The 22,343-nt window shown below is 35.2% G+C and overlaps 1 protein-coding gene across 1 annotated transcript in view; it reads right to left on the minus strand.

The window, feature by feature from the left end:
• The window catches only part of LOC132436828 (rho guanine nucleotide exchange factor TIAM2), a 434,430-nt gene that overhangs the window by 374,609 nt on the left and 37,478 nt on the right, over positions 1 to 22,343 (minus strand). Inside the window, 9 exon segments of the mRNA XM_060029732.1 lie at positions 813 to 1,006; positions 2,454 to 2,566; positions 2,825 to 2,956; positions 9,210 to 9,327; positions 11,083 to 11,162; positions 12,776 to 12,952; positions 14,978 to 15,108; positions 16,183 to 16,336; positions 19,369 to 19,530. Of these exon segments, the coding sequence (XP_059885715.1) occupies positions 813 to 1,006; positions 2,454 to 2,566; positions 2,825 to 2,956; positions 9,210 to 9,327; positions 11,083 to 11,162; positions 12,776 to 12,952; positions 14,978 to 15,108; positions 16,183 to 16,336; positions 19,369 to 19,530 (1,261 nt within the window).

Here is a 22,343-nt window from a genome sequence, read left to right on the forward strand (position 1 = left end):
AGATGGCGTCGCCTTTAATCCTAAGCCTCGATTTCTAGGATGCTTCAGCATTATAAATTATACCAGCTATTCATCTATCTCCATGGCAGAAGGAGTTTATTTGGATACATTCAGAAATTAGATAACCTGATCAGTTTCGCTCTTGGCGAAGAATGACAATTTACTTCCTTTTATGTACTTTATCCATCTGCAGTCTGTTGATTCACCTTAAAAGTCATAACCCACTAAGAATCGTTTAGGCAGAATTTGGCACTAATTACAAATTATTTTCCTAGACCTCACATGCCTACCAAGTCAACTCTCCTGCAGCACTCTCCCAAAACAAACTCCCACTACTACCAAATGTGTTCTAATCATACATTATAGATTAACATATAAAGGAGGGAAAGTTTTTACGAGAGAAATCTCTCCTTCAGTACTGATCCAGTAAGTTTATAATTAGCTTTAAAATTTGCATTCTTCCTATAATAATTACTCCTACAGACCTAGTGTTCATAATTGGTTAGGACACTGTGCATAGAAGTCACGGTGTCCATGAAACAGACACGAGGCCTAGGACACTTTATAAATCATTAATCAAGTCATATTTTCTAACTAGCATTAAAAAAAAAACTCTCAATGACTTTAGTACTTGAGTAGAAACTGCTATTCCTTTTCCTTTTCTCCTCTATCACATTATAAAACCCAAAAATATAATTACTCATATACCAAAACAGGTATTTAACCTCTTAGTCTGAAAATAAGGTTGGGAGACATTGTAACAGATACTATTTTCTCAATGTTATTGAAACCAAAGCTTGTACGTCACTTACCACTTAATGTTTTAGATCTAATTGGAGGCAATCCCTTCTTCTGTCGTTCTTTCTCCCTTTCTCTAGCTCTTCTTTCACTTGAGTATGAACGTGATGATTTCCTTTTTCTTTCTCTAGAGCGAGAGCGTGATCGCTTTCTGTGTTTACGCTTTCGAGAACCAGACCGTGACCTAGACCTTCGTTTTCTTGGTGACCTACAAAAAAAATCTTATTTTACTTCTAATGACAAAGTTATTCTTCTATCGAATTTCTCACTTGTAGGTGGGGCGGGGGCGAGACTGTCTGGTATTTAGCTACCTTTTAAAAAACATTCAAGCATAATCAAGTATCAAATATGTATTTTCTCAAATCTCTATACTGCTTAGGTCCACACTAGTCACAGATGTTTGTTTGCAATGATTCTTACTGAACCACAACCACAAGGAAGAGTAAGAGAAAGAGATTCTAGTAAGGCCTCACTTTCTCTTAGGGTCTTCCAACTCTTTTTTCAAACAAGAGTCAAGAACAGGGATGAAAGATGGAAGAAAACAAAAAGATTCTTTAGGTGACAAAGATGTTACATTCTTAAAATTAAGAAACAAAGAATGTTTTCAACAGAACATTAGGCCACTATACAATTCTGTTTACAAGTTTTCAATTTCTAAAATCTCCTGTGCTTGACTTTACAATATAATGTGATACTGAAATACTGTTTCTTTTTTCCTGCCAGTCATATGCCATTGAACTCTCTTCAAAATACTTAGTAGGGAGGTGTTGCTAAGACAAATAAAGAAGTTGCTAAGACAAAGAAGTTTCAGCACTAACACTGTAATTCACTGCAGAGAGGTCAGCTTAGAGAAAGATGAACTGACAGGCTCTCATTTGCAAGAGGCAAATACAAGTAAGTTCTTGAAACACGTAAGAAATGACTGAAAAAGTCATCACGGATACTGCCTCTCTTCCAGCATTCGCTGTTCAGATTTTCTGGGTATTTGTGTGTAGAAAATAGGGCATTAAAATGTTAAAGATTAATGACTTTAAGTTTTAAGACAGTTTATAGCAAAAACAATGTACACATGCTACGAGAAAATTTACCAGGTTAAGAATAAGGCGCCTCCAACTCAATCTGAATGAGCATGCACATTAGTGAGCCTCAGCCGTGCTGAACAGCCCACAAAGAAACCATTTCTAGGGTATGTTTTGTAATAGTCTGATATGCTTAATGTTTATAAAAATAATTTTTGTAGTTTTATTTTTATAATCATTTTTGGTATTATGAGATGAAATGGAATGTGAGAAATACAATGGAGTTTCTAATACTGGTCCTCTACAGCTTGATTTAAGTATTGTTCAGGGGCAATAATACCCTAAGCTGACTATCATGATGTTATTAACTAAAACCAGATATAACCCCAAATCCAAGTCTCGTGATACTGCCGTGACTCATGCAAATCATTCAAATAAATGGCCACAGCCACACCCAATTAAAAACAGAACACATGTTTTCTGTTTTTTGAAGTTCTGAATTACTTCTTCCTGAGAGAATATCACTCTCAGAAAACATTTTCTTTAACCTTGATGCAAAGAAATAAAGGATGCAAAAAAGTAAAGCCAACAATTTAAATGTTCGCACACAGCTATTCTTAAATAGTATTGTAGAACCTTGAACGAGATCGTGAATGCGTTCTTGATCTGGAGCGAACAGCCACTTTCTTTGCTTCCTGTTCAAAGATCTCCTCTTCTACTCCATCTTGCCCTTCATCTATATCCATATCCTTGAAAGTCAAAAGAACAGCAGACAAAATGCCTAGTTGAGATTCAGTGTGTATTGGTAATTCTGCCTTACAAAATATTCACCATAGTAGCATTAATGACTAATAGTAAAATGGTAAGAATGTGGAGCTTAATGAGTAGGAAAAAACCATTCAGGTTTACATTATTTACATACAATAAAAATTATTACTATATTTTAAGATTTTTTTTCTGTAATTAATTTTATAAATTTATGCCCCAGAAAAACATTTACTTTTTACCTGTTGCTGAATATCTATGGAATCATCCAAATTTGCTTCAGGTTCAAGGAAATGCTGTTGACTGCTCCCTTGTGATGGTGACACAGAATGCTCTGACCCAAATGTTCCTTCTTGACTATCCTGAGGAGTTGCCTATTGAGAATGTACACAAACACACAAACATTGGGAAATAATGAATATTATGAATATTGTTACAAATGAAACATCACAATTACAATTTTAAAAAGGAGCCCAATACCTAAAGAAATCCCATTACATCTTTTATGATCAATCTAAAATGGCACTTTTGTATAAATCCAAGTTTACTTAAAAGCACAGAATACCTCCATAAAAGGGAGATATTATAACACTAGAAAGAATGGTAAGATAAAGTAGGTCTCCAAACAAATTTTATATTGTGGAAAATATAAACTACCAAGAATAAAGGGACTGTATCATGAATGATATATAAAGAACTAAGTCACCCAACTGCACGTGTAGAAGCAAAACGAAGCTCAAACACCAATATCAAAATCACTGATCTTGCAAAATCAGTTCTCAACTTGGGTCTTTTTCAACCTCCACCTCTAGGAATTGACAAAAGAGTATAAGGAAGTACTCAAATATGTAAAATATTTCAGAAAGACTAATAAAAGTTAGGCAATGCAGCCTAATTATAGGAAAAACTAAAATTTAAACCGTTTTGCCCCCCTAGGACTAGAATTACAGCAACTTGCTATAGGGATACTGCTTACATGGTACTAATCAGTATGAACTTGACTAGCAATTACATACACTATGGTGTTAACTAAAATTGAGAAACTGATTATTATGAAGAAATGACTCCCTAGTTAAACATTCCTAAAACATGATCCCACAGGTGTTGAGGATTAGTAAGAAGAGTTGGTACACAAGTTGGGGACTATTATAATAATTAACAGAAAAGAGCAACTCAAAACTACTGTTCCCTTGCTACAAACTCTGTGATTGTGAACCAAGTTACTCCAACTCTGAATTTGTCTCCCTACATGTAAAAGGAATACAACCACAGTGATTATAAAAAACAATATTGTATTATAAATTTCAAAGTTGCTAAGAAACTAAATCTTAATTGTTCCCACCACAAAAAAGACATGATAATTATTTGACATGATAGAGGTGTTAGCTAACACTACAGAGGTAATCATATCCCAATATATAATCGTATCAAATCAATATGTTGTACACCTTAAACAATGCTATATGTCAATTATATCTCAATAAAATTATTTTTTAAAACTTACTCTAATGACATTTAAACTGAAAGAAAAGAAAGCAGAATAAAAATTAAGAGCCAAAAAGAACATTAAAGAACTGTTCCAAAAAAAAAAAAAAAAAAAAAGGAACTGTTCCAAGTGTCTTAATTTATGAAGGAACAGGCTCCCCAAAGACAAGTAACATTTTCAAGTTTAGAAATAAATTAAAACTAAAATCAGAATTAAAGTTCTATTAGTCTTTATTCCACAAAATTGACCAAAGAGTTGGTAAATAAGTATATGTTTGAGAACAAATCAAAATGTTTTTAAAGCACAGTCCTGGCTTATGCCTTTAAAATGGTACAATAAAACTAAAATTCTTAACAACACAGCAAGATGATTTTCAACTTTATCCTGAGCTGTATTGTTTGCTCCTAATTCAGTACTCATACATCCTTCACATTATTTACTTCTTACCTCACCATTCACCTTGAGCATCCTACCTACCATCCACCCACTTGTTTTTCATCTTTGATTTTCTATTAATGGTCAACCCTTGGTATAACCAGCAGAATCCACTGCAACCAATGCTAGTTCTTGAGCTTCTTTTTTGAGCAGTTTTACCTATTTGAAAAGGTTGTGATTCATGACTTTTATTCTTTCTTAACAATCTTATGAAGAACAAAGAGAAAATCTACTTTTAATATTCTACCAAATTTTATCTTATGATCTTGCAGTTAGCATTAATTAGGTCCACTGGACCCTTAGCTATATCTAAGATATGGTACGGGATCTTAGAGGTTTTATTTTCCTATATACTGAAACATTTTGCCATTTCATCATCCTAAGAATTATTCCATTATTACTCATCAATTACTCCCAACTGTAGCCAAAAAGACTAAAATAATAACAAAAAAAAATGGAATTGTTGAGAAGCGTGATTCAACAGTGAAACCATCATCATTCAGTTTTACTGCATCACCAAAACCACTGCATTATATTTCAAGAAGGTATAAATAAGACTGGAGACATATCTGTAGTCTGCTTTTAGCTTTCCTTGGACAATGGATATTTAGATGTTTCATTTTCTGTCCATAATGGCAAAGAGAAGAAAACTGACAAAGAAACGTATTTCACAAAATTTTTTTTTTTTTTTTTTTTGGGCACAAAGCCTGCGGGATCTTAGCTCCCCGACCAGGGATTGAACCCGCGCCCTTGCCAGTGTAAGCGCAGAGTCCAAACCACTGGACCACCAGGAATTCCCAATATTTCACAACACTTAGACAAAGCAGATGATGAATGCAAAAAAAAGACCGCAGCATTCTAGACTCTAATGGTAACGGTGAAATTTAATGTTTAAGTGAAATATCAGACGGTGAGTTTTCAAATGACTGCATCCCAAACGTATTTCTCAAACTCAAGAACTGATGAGCGAAAAATGTATCTCTAAGGACAAAAATCTCTAAGGGTATTTTCATTCAATTAGTCATTCAACAGGAAGGACTTCATCTTACAGTATTTTGGAACAAGAAGCTGGACTGTCTGTTTTGTTAAAAGAACATGTGACATTTGAACTTAGTTGACATAAAAAGGTTTGCTATATTTCAACTATATTAAAATTCCTAATTATGTTTATTTTCCCCTATCCCTTTAGCTTCGCTTTTAAATTATTTGTAAGATGACTAAAAAATATTTTTAAAAAACCAAAAAGACTCCATAGAACCCAGGTGGCAAATGACTTTTTACCCTGATATACTGACATACATCCTTAGAATACATCCTGGTATATTCATCTTTAGTTTCTTCAGCAATGTCTTCAGGCAAAGCATCAGTGATAATACTGAGGGACTTCCCTGGTGGTCCAGTGGTTAAGAATCCGCCTTCCAATGCAGGGGGCCCGGGTTCAATCCCTGGTCAGGGAACTAAGATCCCACATGCTGCGGGGCAACTAAGCCCACACCGCAACTACTGAGCCCATGGGCCACAACGAAAGATCCTGCATGTCGCAACGAAGATCTCACGTGCCACAACTGAGACCCGACGCAGCCAAATAAATAAATAAAGATAATATCGAAAAAAATAGAAGACAAGGATAACAACAGTTAGCAGAGACTTTTTTCAAAATTGGATTAACATTCACTCAGTATCACATTTTGATCCCTTATAAATCTACTTTCCTCTATTTTTTTCTGTATAAGTGGCAGGAAAGCCTGTCAAAAAACCTTACTGAAATCCACACATGCTATGCTACACCTACAGCATTTTCCTAATTTATGAGTCTAATAACCTTACAACATCAACCTCAGTACCCTGAAATGCAACTCAAGTCTCTTAATTATCACCCATCTTAGTTATCATGTTCAATTCTCCTCTTTCCATTATATTCTCCTCTATAAAAAACTACTGAAGCAAAGTAAGTTACATATTTCTGATATCCCACTGACAGCTCTTTATTAAGTAGCTGAATCTTCTATAATCTTTTTATTCCTAACATTCTTTTTAAAGCCCTTTTATTAGTCTTATCATTTTCATCATCAGCATTTCATTCTATGACTCTGACACCTTTTGGATATCCTGATAAAACAATTATCAAAATCACAACTCCAACTTACTCAAGACAATAGAAATCATTCCTCTTATGATATGATTGTTAGTCCCTTCACAATTCAACCATTCTCAGAAAGTGCTCCCATTTTCCACTGGTTTTCCATCATTAGATAAAAGACCTCAACCCACACCCAAGTGTGGTCAAAGCTGCAAGGAACAGAGTGGCACTAGCAAACCTATTCTTTTCTCTGAGGCGCTCTAATAAATTTTAGGCAGCAATACGGAGCTTACTGGTAAACAAAAATGCTTAATTTTTCTGCATGTTTCACCCCATCTTAAATACACTAAAGGCAACTGGTTTGATAGAGCCAATTACACAACTTATTAAATTTGTTACTCTGTTGATATTTACTTTTCAATTTTAAATTTGTGATAGGCTTTAAACACTATTCACCTTATGCATTAGAAAAGTTGCTTTTTTTTCTTCACTACTCCCTTTTCTTCACTGCTTATTTTTGAATAAGGAAGCTTTTAAGAACATCTACTCCTTTCAAAGAGATCTTATTACTATATCTTCTAAAATTTTGGAGATGGTATAGAGTAATCAACTAAGACCAGAGTTCTTTTTTCTGTTTTTGGTTGGTAAGATTCTTAAAACAAAATCACTCTCAAGTTTTTAGTAACTTTCACTTCAGTAACCTGGTGTTAATTACAAGCTCAAGCTCAAGATCCAGGTCAAGAGTGCTACACCTTTACTGTCTCTGCTAAACCTTCATCCTACTGCTTCTGCTAAAACTTCTGAAATGAAATTGGAACTAAGGCAATTCAAAAGTGTCACATCTATAGCTGAACAAATCTGTTTAGATAAACTGTTCCATTACTACTACCTCTTGCCTCTGTAACAGCTCTGACAACCTGTTTCTCTTCCTTGAGTCACAACTTATGTTTTTCTTTAAATAACATCCAGGTTATTTTTTTTTTTGGCCACACTGTGTGGCATGGGGGATCTTAGTTCCCTGACCAGGGATCGAACCCGGTCCCCTGCATTGGGAGTGTGGAGTCTTAACCACTGGACTGCCAGGGGAGTCCCCAAATGTTCTTTATTGTGCTTTGTCTTCAAGTTTCTGAATTCTTAGGCAGATATATTTTATTTTCTTGACATAAAATAATGCACCTACCCAACTACTTCTATCAGAATTATTTCTACAAAACAAGGTATGGAATTCCATTCTCATAATTCCAGGTACAAGTTCCAACATACAAATATCATCAAAATCCATTTTACAAGGACTTCCCTGGTGGCGCAGTGGCTGAGAGTCCGCCTGCCACTGCAGAGATCGAACACGGTTTCGATCCCCGGTCCCGGAGGATCCCACATGCTGCGGAGCGGCTGGGCCTGCGTGTCACAACTGTTGAGGCCCACACCCCTGGAGCCCAGGCCCCGCAACAAGCGTGGCCCCTGCTCACTGCAGCTAGAGGGAGCCCACGTGCAGCAGCGAAGACCCAACACCGCCAAAAATAAATAAATAAATTTATATTTTTTAAAAAAATCCATTTTACATTTACTCTTTGCATTAAAAGGGCAAGTTCGGGGACTATCTCTTCTTAAGTAATCCTCCCTCTTCCATATTTCCATAGTCCTTCATATATACCTCTATTTCAGAAACCAGGATTCTGCCTTGTGTTCATATAGATATATGCACTCCATTAGAGAAGAGCTTACTTGAGGCCAGACACTTCTCTGTTCATCTTTGTATGTATTACCTAACAATGCTCATACTTTAAAAATATTTGTGGTATTGTATTAAATTCATTAGAGTCAAAAAGGTTTGATTAGGAAGAAGTGTGAGTGGGGGGAATTCCCAGAAACTCATATCCAAACAGTTTAACATCCGTTAAGTATTTCTCATATAGAGCAAAAAGAGGCTTTGTAATGGATTTAACCCTAGCTTCACAACAATTTGACATATTTTATCAATTCTAAGGTATGATTTTTCTTTACATTTTATCACCCTGAAATTTAGAAGATTCTTAAAACTCCAGGGGATGTTATATATACAAGTATCTAAAAATTCTTAGCTATACGTAAAATAATGGTGGGTCTTAAGACTGATGATATATGATACTGTGTACTTTAACAGTAGATGTTTCGATTTCACTAAGCTTCAATTTCCTACAATGTAAATGAGATTCAAAATACCTATCGCATAAGCATTAACTGTAATCATGCCTAATAAAGCTCCTGCCACATACTAATAACAGTCTAATTAAAGACAGCAATCTATTTTGTCATCATCACCACCAACAACAGTAAAATCATCACTATCTTGGCTTGACAGGGAATTGAGAGGAAAGGAAAGTTTTCAGCTGTAATACTGAAACACCATCTCTGTCTTCTGTTCTCTAATTCCAGTATACTGAAATTAATGTTCTCAATGGATACATAAGTTGCCAGTAAACATTTTGATTACCAAAAAGCAAAATGAAACAAAAAAACAAACAAAAACTGTAAAGGTCGTGAAAAGACTGATCTCCCTAGTAATAAACAGCTGAAGAAGAAAAATCACCAAATGACAGACTGTACAAAGCAGTAACTCTAAAGACCACAAGATGGGGATATAAACCTTTTGAGGCTGTTGCTGTTCCAGGAGTTGCTGTCTGAGATGTTCAAGATTTTGCTGCTGTAGCTGTTCTGCTATCTGATGAAAGATGGAATTGTTCACAGATTCTGAAACATGAGAACTAAAAGGAAAAACAAGTGGAAATGTATATTAAAATCCAATAAAGATAATATGATAATAACTGAATATTCGAAAAGAACACCCCAAAATGCAATTAAATGGAACATACTCTACTATTATACTCTATGTTTACTTTTGAAATATTCACACAGAAAATAGAATACCTCAGAACATTAATACGTTAAAATAGAAATATACTCTTCAATAGTGTTTCAATAGATGGATCACATGTTAGAGATACTCTGATGAAGATCTGATATTACTGCCTCACAATATTAAAATACATATAAATTAGTACTTTTTACATTACAGCATTTTAAGAAAATCTCAATAAAACACTTATAAAAAGAGTTAAAAGTACTTAAGCATTGTCACTCTAACTCCTTCTTTAAACTATGAGACAGTGGGAAAAATGTTCCATCAATCACTATATGTGAAATCTACCATCATAATTGATTATACACTTCATAAAACTAATCTGCTTTCTTTAGAAAAGCATTCACATTATTAGGTATGTTAACGGAAACAGTGTTTAGATAAGAGGAATTAATAATTTAACTATACTCTGGGAAATTCACACCTGGAATACACCTGGAATTCTGGGTGCCACAAGGCAAGACATGAACAAAAAAGAGGGCATCCCAAAAGGGGCAATCAGGATGGTGAGAAGTCTTGAAACAGTTGGAAAAAAGTGTACTTCATCTGGAGCAAATAAACCTAAGGGGAAGAATGATACCTATCTTCAAATACTGGAATGGCTATTTCTTTCTCAAAAGAAAATGGAGCAAATTTGTTTCCTTGCTTCAGAAAGCAAAATGGATCAGTGTATAGAAAGCAAATCAAATAAGATTCAGTAACAAAAGATCATACAGTATTAAAAATTACCTTCTTGTCATAGAAGGCATTAAAACAATGGATAAATAACCTATACAGATGGTTAAAGGAGATTACTACATTGCTCAGGACACTAAGCTACATGATCTCAAATGCTTCTTACAACTTTAGAATTCATAATCTAAAACATTAGTTTTTAATTTTTTCAAGTAGAATCTCTATCATAAGCATATAATTGCAATTTTACATATAAGTATATTTTTAATATATTATCACAATATAGAAAACTAAATAACTATTGAAATAAGATTTCTAGAGGCTTTCCCCACTCATCATCCCTTTCTAATCGTCCCACCTTCCACCCCTGCTCTCCAACATCCTCCTTCCCTCTGGTCCTCTCATGAACCCTCACCGAACCTAAGGCTCTGCAGAACTGTATCACTGATTTAAAGAAAAACATACAATCCATTTCTTTAACAAACAAAATCCCTACAACCCTATTCCTTACTTCTGATTAGTCTGATCTACTCCCAGAATTTAGTATACTTCCTAGTAGTGCCCACTGGCACTAGAAGCAAACGTCTTTCCTATAAATATTCTTACAACAGAGTTAAATAACTTAAAGCCTAATATAGACAACAGAAAATAACACAACTAGATTTATCAACACATCAATTTTCCAGTAAAGAATATTGACATATCCCAATTATTTACAAAGTTCTTAGGAAGAGTCAAAATAACACAGGGAAGCAACAAGCAGCAATTCTACCATCTTTCTGTAATGTCAGAGCTCAAGAGCCTGAAATAATAACTCAACTCACTCAAAGTACACTCAGTAGCTCAATGGCAACGTCCCATACAATGTTTATAAAGATAACAGAAAAAATTTATGGTTTATAAAGAAAAACATAATGACTCTTACAGTTGAGAAGCTGGAATTTCCTTTTTGGGCTCTTCACTATGCTCAGAATCTTCCCCAAAATCAAACCTATCCATCAACTTCTAAGTGGGGGAAAAAAAAAAGAGAAAGAGACAAATTTAAAAGTGCTTTGCACAAATAAAAGTTGCAAATGCTATTTTGAAGGTCACTGACATCCCATTAATTTATCTCTATCATTTAAAATGTAAATGTTTCATACCATTTTATTGTTATACTCCAATAAAACATTTTATTTGAGCGGATCTTTACTTTTCTTCAGGGCATTTTGACAGACATTGCCTTATGAAGCAAAACAATCATGACACGCAGGATAAATACCAATACTCTTAACTTTATAAAAGAGAGGATTAGGATTAAAATAATTAAGTGGCTTGTCAATAGTAACAGAGCTTGATTAAAAAAAAAATCTAGAACTATAATCAACAGATCTGTTACTAGCGCAGTTCTCTCAGAATGCTCCATTGTCTTCTAAATGGTCAATTTAAAGACTTTTTGGAAGCTGCAGGCTAAAAAAGTCTAAGTAATAATCTCATAAATCAATATTTATACTTCTATGAAAATTACAGTAGCAGAAATAAAAATGATACAGATAACACTTCCAAAGTATTATAATATTCCCATAAATAGCAAGAATATTAAGCATATCACACAAGTTAAACATAAAAGATTTTCAACTTTAAAAACACTATTCTTGGGGCTTCCCTGGTAGCACAGTGGTTGAGAGTCCGCCTGCCAATGCAGGGGACACAGGTTCGTGCCCCCGTCTGGGAAGATCCCACATGCCGCGGAGCGGCTGGGCCTGTGAGCCATGGCCGCTGAGCCTGCATGCCCGGAGCCTGTGCTCCACAACGGGAGAGGCCACAACAGCGAGAGGCCCGTGTACAGCAAAAAAAAAAAAAACAAAAAAACCCACTATTCTTTAGTTAGACCTCGATTTATCACAGCATAGTAACAACTTGTAAAGAAGCTTTCCTTTGAACTTTCACATATTTTACAATTTTAATTCTAGCAGATTAAAATTATAGGACGGACACCATAATTAATATATTTGTAACATCCATAAAATAAATTAGGAAGTATAAAAAATAATTATCTGCCTCAACAGTGAATACAGGGGGCTTCCCTGGTGACGCAGTGGTTGAGAATCCACCTGCCAATGCAGGGGACACGGGTTCGAGCCCTGGTCCAGGAAGTTCCCACATGCCACGGAGCAACTAAGCCTGTGCGCCACAACTACTGAGCCTGCCGCTCTAGAGCCCGCGAGCCACAACTACTGAAGCCCGTGGGCCTAGAGCCTGTGCTCCACAACAAGAGAAGCCACCGCAGTGAGAAGCCTGTGCACCGCAACTAGAGAAAGCCCACACGCAGCAACGAAGACCCAACGCGCCCAAAAATAAAATAAATTTATTTTAAAAAAAAGTGAATACACAATTTTACTGACCAGTTATTATTAGTCAAAAGAAAATATTCTAAATGTTGCCAGTGGAATTATAAAATTACTTAATTTCTTTCAGAAATTTGAACTTTTTCTAAAATTTGTATCTTATAGAGTATGATGGATGTTAAAATATAAAATAGTGCTACGGTAAAATGTAATTTACAGAATTGGAATATACATGATAGTACAGAAAATTCAGTTCTTCATACAGAACAGATCTCTTATCTTAGTTTTTACCTTGTTAAAAGACACTCCCTGTTCTAGGGGATTAAGGGTGCTGGCTGCTGCAGCCGCTGCTGTGAGCTGTGCTGTAAGAGCCTGCAGCTGGACCACAAGGCCGGCATCCAGGGCTTGCAAGATGGAAGGCTGAGGCTTCTGCTGCTGTATCTGTAAAGTCTGTATTAACTGCTGAAGCTAAAGGGTGGGGAAAAAAAAAAAAAAGAAAATTACTACAAACAGGTGTTGGGTTTGTAATAAGAATACTCATCTAAAACTTTTGGTCAATAAAATTTACCATTCTACAGTCTAGAGACCAAGAAAAAATATATACTAATTTAAAACAGTTTTTTTTTTTTAAAAAAAAAGACTTTTTGTGTGTGCCATATATAACACAGTCCTTAATAAGTTTGTCTTGCTTCTGGAAAGTCAGGGAAGTTTAAACAAAATAAAATGATCACACCATGACCAACGGATAAAAAAACTCATCACAAGCAGACTTTTTTCCACTAAGCTTTTTCATCCCTTCTTCAATTAACTCAATCTCTGTAAAAGGACGAGCACTTACAACTGCTTTTACTATCATTCAGATTTACCATCTGATAACACATTCCTGAAAGTAGCTAAGAAAATAAGAAATCTGTCCCTTGGAGCAGTCTGAAACTAAGGAAATTAAAGGTGAATAGTGTCAACAAGAGTTGAAAGCAATCCCTGTCCCCCCATTCACCCTCCCTCTTAAAAAATAGAAACAGTAGTAAGATGCTGAAGATAGTTCAGTTCAGTAAACCCTATATATAACCTAGTAGTAATTAATACTTTCCTACTCAAGATGTAAACCCAAGTTAAATCTGAAAATCATCAGTTTAGAATAGAAAAAGAAAAATAGAAAAGCTATTGCTAAATAAGACATTTGCACTCTTCAAGTTCAGTTTACAGTGGGAGAAGGTAAAAACATGCACGATGAAAGTAAAATAATTTCATCTGAAATAGCAACATTAAGAAACAAACTAGTGTCTCTACCTATCATACCAACATTTACTACAAACTACTAATGTGATAGGAAAGAAACTACAAAAACATATGATAGTTGAGCTACTGCACTGAGGAAGCTCCAAAACAGGATGGATGAATAAGAGGGAGGGAGAGAGGGAGGAAAGAAGAAAGTAAGGCAATTATCACATTTCTCCTTAACACATTTTAAATGTTCCTTTTGACATCTCCATTTCCCCCCACAGCACTGTTATTCTTTCAGGTACCCAGGCTCAAACACTGCAGCACCCTACTTTCTTTCCTCTGCTCTGACTTCATATCTTATAGATCACTGTGTCTTCCTGACTCCTTGTTCTATTCTTCCAGAAAATCCACACTCTGGCCAAAAGTATTTTTTTAATAGATGTCTTTTAAAATGACATTTGCTTTACGAATTACTTTCAAAGTATCATTATCACAAAAGGTTATTAATTCTATAATTTAATCTAATATCCAATTCAGTTTCCCAACTGTCCCAAAAATGTAGAAACTGGATCCAATCTAAGACGATAATTGAACTGTTTTTTTACATTTGTAACTCACTAAAATGGTTCCATATTTTTTTTGAGATTGTCTTTTAAAGAGTCCACAACTGCACCGTTTTTTACTTATTCATATCACAATTAACCTGCTTTTTAGAGGATAAGTTAAAAAAAAAAAACCAAACAGATGCTAGACTATCCTCATATCTTTCCATGACTAGTTCCATTTAAAGTCTCAATTCAAATGTCACTTTGTCAAAGATGCCTTCTCCTGGCTACCCTAATTCTGACCCCTTCCCCCAAACTTAGTCACTGTAAAGACTTACCCTGTTTTAAGTCATATATCACTATCTAAATAATGTTTTATACTTCTTTACTGTTTGTCTCCCCTAAGATAGATAGGTATCTTCTTCAAGGTAGAAGACTTCCCTGCCTTGTTACTGGAATAACAATAGCACCTAATAACGTCTGGCACAAACTGTGCACTTAATTATTTTGGTGTGGAACAAATTATTTGTAAAATAATCTTTAATGGCATAAAAGTGTTCATGATGCATTACTAAATGAAAAGAAAACCAAGTTACACAGTACTATATGTAGTGTAGTCATTTTTAAAAAATAAAACACATACTCCTTAGGTGGTACATAATGAAACAATGTGTTAGGAAAATAATAAGTCCTAAATCATTGACATAATAAAAAAGCTGCTCACCTGTTGGCCTTGAGGACTTTGTAAGATCTGAGCTACAGCTGCAAGTGTATCTGTATTTGTTATCTGAGACACCCACGGATCAGGTAAACCTTGGACCACATTGGCTGGAGTAACAGGTGTCACAGGAGTTCCTTTTAGAAAAGACATCAAACCCAACCCCAATAAATATGTAGGTACATAAATAAGACTTGGAAAAGTAGAGAGATTTGTTCTGTCACTTTTATAAAATATGTACAGATTTATATAAATGTAATTTTACTGTCTCCATTTTGAAAAACCATTACAGAATCAGGTATGTTAAAACAACAACAATTAAAAAAAAAAACGACCTAAAAGAGCTATCCATACTTGTTCTCAATTAACTAAGTTACTACTTTAAGGAACCTACAGGGATTTCCCTGGTGGTGCAGTGGCTAAGACTCCACGCTCCTAATGCAGGGGGCACAGGTTCAACCCCTGGTCAGGGAACTAAGATCCCACATGCCCCATGGCATGGCCAAAAATAAAAAATAACTTAAAAAAATAAACAAAATAAAGGAGGCTTTAATACTTGCAAGTCATTAAAAATCTTATTAAAGAAGAAAATTCAATGACATAAGGAAATATTCAAAATGCAATCTTTCATGAAAAAAATTATTATAAAATAGTGTGCATAACATAAAACTATTTTTGTTCCAAAATATGTGTCTCTGTGTATGTATACACACACACATCAAAAACGAAATATATACCAAAATGCTAACAAATGTAATTCTTGGACTATGATAAAAAATTTCAAATGTCATTTAAATACCTTAAAAAAAAACAAAACATGATTTTGAGATTATTACTAAACATTCTCCTCTCCATTAAATAAATTTTTCAGGGTTCTCTTTATATTAGTAGTCTTAGTTCACTGTGAATATCAAGATGATATATATGCAAGTTTAAAAGATTACAGTCTAAATCAGGAAAAACTTAACTGACACACCAATTTCCAAAGCTCATTATGTTTCTAGGGATTTTAAAAACTAAGCTTTTTAATTTTTAGAAAAGAATTACACACAAATATAACTTCTGATTTTATTTTTCACTTAAACTGCATTTCCTTTCATTTACCTAATGCTAGACAAATTCTCCTGCACTGTCAAATTATTATTTCATCTATGAATAATCACCTGAAAAGCATGAATAGAATACTCAGAAAATCTATCAAAGCAACATACCTGGGGTATTGCTCATAGCAGCAGTAGTACTGGCCAAAACAGGTGTGACAACTGGAGGAGGAATCCCTGCTGCCATATCCAAAAGAGGTTGAATAATCTCACTTTTAAATACATTATTCTTCTGCCATAAGTTTAATACTCTCACTATTTTACTCTACAGGAAAAAAGAAAAATGATATTTTGGTTTTTTTGCTTTCAAAACCTTAGCACAGTCATATCTTAGAGGCTACTTGGACAATAGATAGGAAGGATGGATTAAAATACTGCTATGATACTTTCCAGCCCTGATATGATGTTTCTATAATTTTGCATTTATTAACTTTAACTCACTTGCAAAAATATTCATTCTGATGAATATACAAGTTAATGAAAGCAATATTTAGCAGAAAGAAGGAAGGAATGGTAACTAGGTTTCACCTTCTACATGAACACTAATGAGATGGTTACAGTTAGCTGGAGAACTGTGTTAAGGATTCTGAGGCTTAGCACTAAAGTTATATTTACTGTTGATTTTAATTTTATCTTTTAAAAAAGTAACTTCAAGAGAAAATCCCTATCTTATGTGACTTTAAAAAAAATTTTTCATTTTAAAACTATCTAAGAACAAGAAAGGGTATTTCCTCACATAAGAATTTAACCAAATTTACTTTCTGCCACCACTGTTCAGCATATAAAAGTTCTGTAAACAGCAGTATTAGTTACTGACTACTGTAACGCTACTTAACTCCAGTAGAATAAGTTAAATGACAGAGGCTGAAATTAGTACTAAAGAGAGCCTTTTGTTAAATAATCTATTTTGTAATGGGTTGTTTTTGTTTTTTTTTTTTTGGCGGTACGCGGGCCTCTCACTGTTGTGGCCTCTCCTGTTGCAGAGCACAGGCTCCGGACGCTCAGGCTCAGCGGCCATGGCTCACGGGCCCAGCTGCTCCGCGGTATGTGGGATCTTCCCAGACCGGGGCACGAACCCGTGTCCCCTGCATCGGCAGGCAGACTCTCAACCACTGCGCCACCAGGGAAGCCCCAGGAATTTTTAAGAATATCTGGTTCACCTTTAAATCACTCATAATATTATATCGACATATTTTCAAACTATGTCCAAGCTAAATTAACATGCAAATTTTTGTATTTCAAATGAAGCATAAGAAAGTTACACAAAGAATGCTTCATATCTTCTGATTTAACTATTTTTCCTAAGATGTAGGCACTAAGAAAGTGTCTTATATTTTTTTTGCTTTACATAAAAAAAAAAATCTTCCAGTTCCCAAGATACTCACCAAGCACTAAAAGTAGTCCCCGTCTGGTAAGTATCATTCTGTGTATCTACCTACACACAAATAATGCCTCTCCTTTATGGAGTTTATGCACTGAGATTACAGCAGCAATGTAATCTTTCCTACTATGGTTATTAAAAAAAAAAAATCCCTATATACTAAACTGTATTATAAATGAGAAACATTATTATTATGAAATCTACGAATTCAAGACTGACTTGTTCATTGTAACTGATAGAAAGCCAAGTCCAAACCAGTGAAATTCCTAAATCAAAGTGTTTAAGTTACTTCAAAAATGTTTATATAAAATTTCAAATGAGTTATTTTAGGTGGGATTCTAAGGCATCTACTTTAAGTCTCAACTGTGATGGGTTACTTAAAAACTAGAAGCATTCTTTCTGCCTGCATAGAATTATCAACGTACCAAAGTTAATTAAAAGAAAAAAATCTGCTTCAAGAAGCATATCCAAGAACAGTTTACAAAGAATGATACAATGATAAATTTATCTCCATGTCTATTATAACAAGACTTCTTTTGTTTCAAAACTGTACAATAGTTAAAATAAAATAAAACTGAAAAACAATGATAAATTTATCTCCATATCTATCTATTATAACAAGACTTCTTTTGTTTCAAAACTGTACAATAGTTAAAATTAAATTAACTTAAAAATAAAAACTACCTAGGGCTTCCCTGGTGGCTAGGTGGTTGAGAGTCCACCTGCTGATGCAGGGGACACAGGTTCGTGCCCCAGTCCGGGAAGATCCCACATGCCGCAGAGCGGCTAGGCCCGTGAGCCATGGCCGCTGAGCCTGTGCGTCCGGAGCCTGTGCTCCGCAACGGGAGAGGCCACAACAGTGAGAGGCCCATGTACCGCAAATAAATAAATAAATAAATAAATAATAAAATAAAATAAAAAAATAAAGACTACCTAATCTTGTACTTGAGGGAAGGTAAAAGATTTGTGGTGAGCTTTTAAGTTTTGTGGCTCTTCCTCAGAGTAACAGTTAGTCTTCACTTGTTCGTTCCTTTTCCTACAAAATCAATACTGCAATCAACTCTGTCAGAAAAAGGACACTAAATTTCCAAATCAGCATCCAAGATATGTAACCTTCTACTATCTTTGAGCACCTATGAGGATAAACAGCGCCTTTTTATTCTCCCTCAGGTCCCAAAGCTTTTGTTTAATGTGGGAAAGAATATTTATTCATTCAGATCCAGCAGACCCAGTAGTGTGGTTTCTAGCACTAAGAAAACTCTACCATGGCAAAGGAATTTTGATATGCAGTTATTTTCTATGAATTATTTGGTAAATCCACTTTTCACAGACACTAAATAGGTAAATATCAGCTCAAGTCAAATAATCAAAATTCTGAATTGGTTGTGCGTGTAAATAAGTAAGATTTTAGGATAATTCCAAATGCTTATTAGATCCAGTTTCTTTAACACCAACTGCTTCAATAAATTAAAAAGTAGCAAAATCAGGGCTTCCCTGGTGGCGCAGTGGTTGAGAGTCCGCCTGCCAATGCAGCGGACACGGGTTCGTGTCCCGGTTTGGGAAGATCCCACATGCCGCGGAGCGGCTGGGCCCGTGAGCCATGGCCGCTGAGCCTGCGCGTCCGGAGCCTGTGCTCCACAGCGGGAGAGGCCACAACAGTGAGAGGCCTGCGTACCGCAAAAAAAAAAAAAAAAAAAAAAAAGTAGCAAAATCAACTATATCTTTCCACTCTGTTTAAGAAAAGTCTAATAACAAAGAGGAACATGGAGAGTGCGATAACTAAATATTCAAATTCGGAATAACAAAGAGTAAACAATAACATAAAATGATAAAATTAAGATAATGTAAAGAGTCTCATTAAGACAAAAAAGGTAATTACTGTAGTGACTTAAAAAAAAAGAAAAAAGGCAGCATACCTTGTCGTCTCCAGGGCAACGATATAAATTCTGGAAAGTGCTAATGATGTTATTACTAAATCTGGGTGCGAACACATCCTTTTCTTGACCAAACTGATGTCGAGATTGTCGTACAATAGAGTCAATAACATAAAGTCCAGGTACCTTGTATTCTGGTTTACACTGAAGAAAAAAAGAAGAGTGGGAAGGGAAGCACATGAGAAGGTTAAAATTCTTGATATACAAATGTCACCACAAATCCTGTACAAACACAAAAACACTGCTCATACTGAGGTGATGAACATTCGAGGTTGACTATTCCACACCGTCTGTCTCTGGAATGGTATTTGAAAGAATCTACTTTGGCTACTCTACATATTCAGTTCAACTGCCAATCACCTAAGTTCTGAAATAGCGCTGAGTAACTGGCTTGAACAATAAAAAACAAAAGATAAGGTACTGTTATAATAAAAAAAAAATGTTTAATGATTTTGAAAAGCCAAATAAAAGGAAGCAGCAAATTCAGGAAAGAAAAGCACTGGTAAAAGCATTGCCAACATGCCTTAGACTTCGTCTGAAACATATAGGGAAAGGATTTCTGTACTAATGAGGTACAAATCAAATGACAAATTGTAACACTCCAAACACAATGAACCCAAAGTTTCAAAACTTTTCTCAAATACCACACCTATACAAAAGACAAGACACTACCATTATGATTCTAGGAATCTATCCTATGAAAACATTTTTTAGCTACTCCACTGATCAATGTTTCTCAACCTTACCCATTACCCAATCTGAAGAATATGAAAGTCTCCTACTTTCCAGAGCACAAGGAAGAATCCTTTCACTATCAAGCTCACTGCTTCGATTTCTTCCATATCCAGAAGCATAAGAACACCTGCCTCCCAAACATATACTGATAAAAATGAAATTATGGCTGCAAAAAGCAGGGTCAAATTCTGGGTGTAATTCGGTATTTCACCCAAAGTAATTTCATAGAAATCATATATGGACTAAATCAAAATTGCATTCTTGAAAAACTTCCTGGAAACCTAAGGACCAGTGGGTAAAGGATCCTCAATCTACCTCCAACACAGACATACATGCTTCTAAACAGGATTTTCAGTCAAGACAATGAGTGATTTCATTCTGCAAAAAGACTAGATGATTCTTCATTTGTTCCTTCAAATCCCTTTTAAGAACCTTCTCTTTAAGGTCATTATTAAGAAAATGAAGAGACCTTTAGCACCAATTCACAAGTGTCTACTGCAAGGTTCTGGCTGTTTAGTACTTGAAACATTTAATAAAAGGGCAGTAATGCTGGTGACTGGACATTAAAGTTTTAGGTTTAACCTACCAAAAAGTTTCAAAACTGTCTGCTCGGGCTTCCCTGGTGGCGCAGTGGTTGACAGTCCGCCTGCCGATGCAGGGGACACGGGACACGATGCCCCGGTCCGGGAGGATCCCACATGCCGCGGAGCAGCTGGGCCCGTGAGCCATGGCCGCTGAGCCTGCGTGTCCGGAGCCAGTGCTCCGCAACGGGAGAGGCCACAGCAGTGAGAGGCCCACGTACCGCAAAAAAAAACAAAACAAAAAAACCTGTCTGCTCTATTGAAAGTTACTGTTTTAAAAGTCTGAAATAGTTTTTTCCCTCACGTTCCTCCCCAAATCTAGCATATCTGTCCCTCAGTTCATATAACTGGCCAAGGCTATTTTCCTTTGACTACCATACATTCAAAGAAATATTCACCTAGCCAGGCAAATAATACATCCAGTAAAGAAAAGAAATTTTTTTAAATTTAATGAAAAGCAAGACAACTCTGTTAAAAATCATCTATTTCCCAATGCCGAAAACACAGATAAAATAATCTGATATATAATCTATTACTTTACAGAAATGATTATCTTGAGACTAAGGCTAAATAAAATTTATAAGTTGCTGGTAAGAGCTATTAAAATTAATACTGAATGGTAAGTAATAAAAGTGATTAATGCAGTGAGTTTTGTTTAAACAAATACACCTTTTTCTCTGATTTATAATAAAAACTCGATTATAAACTCACAATACATAAGAATCATGAGTACATAACACAATAAATGGGCCTTCCTCGCCTACTGTGAAGATTCCAAAGCTTCAAAAATGTTAGCAGTTTTATTATTAAGCTATAAAGATAATTCTTCTTCCACAATATCTTTAGAAACACTATATTAACGTGTTATGGTACAGAATTTCCTTCACTGACAGACTAGGCATTTTTATGTGTCTGCCACATAAAATGGCAAAAAAAAATTATGTACGATTTAAATGTTGTAGAAGTTTTAAGATTACAATATTTGGTAAACTTGGCTAAGTCACCAACTAGAAACTTGAGAGGCGAATTAAGACCAAAAAATCTGAAATGTTTTCAATCTCTTTTTCAAGTTCTGGCAGTACTGAAAACACAAGAATTCCTAAGACTCCAATGTCACGAGGTATTTTTTACACTTTGAATAACAATTGTGGCTGTACTTACAAAGCACTAAATGATGCTGACAGGAGCATGTAAGAAAAGAGGGCTGGTCTCAGGAAACAGTTATACCTAATACCAAATGAATTCTCACAGTGAATAGAGCATGCTTCCAAAGGAAAGAGAGGAAAAGGAACCATTCTGAGACAGCCACAGCATTCAGTTCTTCACAAGGTCTTCTCTCAGGAGAAACTTTTTAACCAGAGCCTAACTTGCCGAGGTTGTATCAGAGCCTAACTAACCCACACTTAGGGAAACAGAACCTGCATTTCAACAAGATCTCTAGGTAATTCCTGTGCACAAAAGTAGTTTAAGAAGCACTGTTTATAGACACTGAACCTTTTGAAAAAGATTTTTAAAAGCTTTAGAACAATGAAATTTTCCAATCACCAACATTTGTATTTTCTAGTTGGATTTACCTAAAACACAGCATACGTGTTATTTTACCCCATGCCTTAAGCTTCAACTCACGAGTTGTTCACCTCA

The sequence above is a fragment of the Delphinus delphis genome, chromosome 14, assembly GCF_949987515.2.
Source record: "Delphinus delphis chromosome 14, mDelDel1.2, whole genome shotgun sequence".
NCBI classification, from domain to species: domain Eukaryota; kingdom Metazoa; phylum Chordata; class Mammalia; order Artiodactyla; family Delphinidae; genus Delphinus; species Delphinus delphis.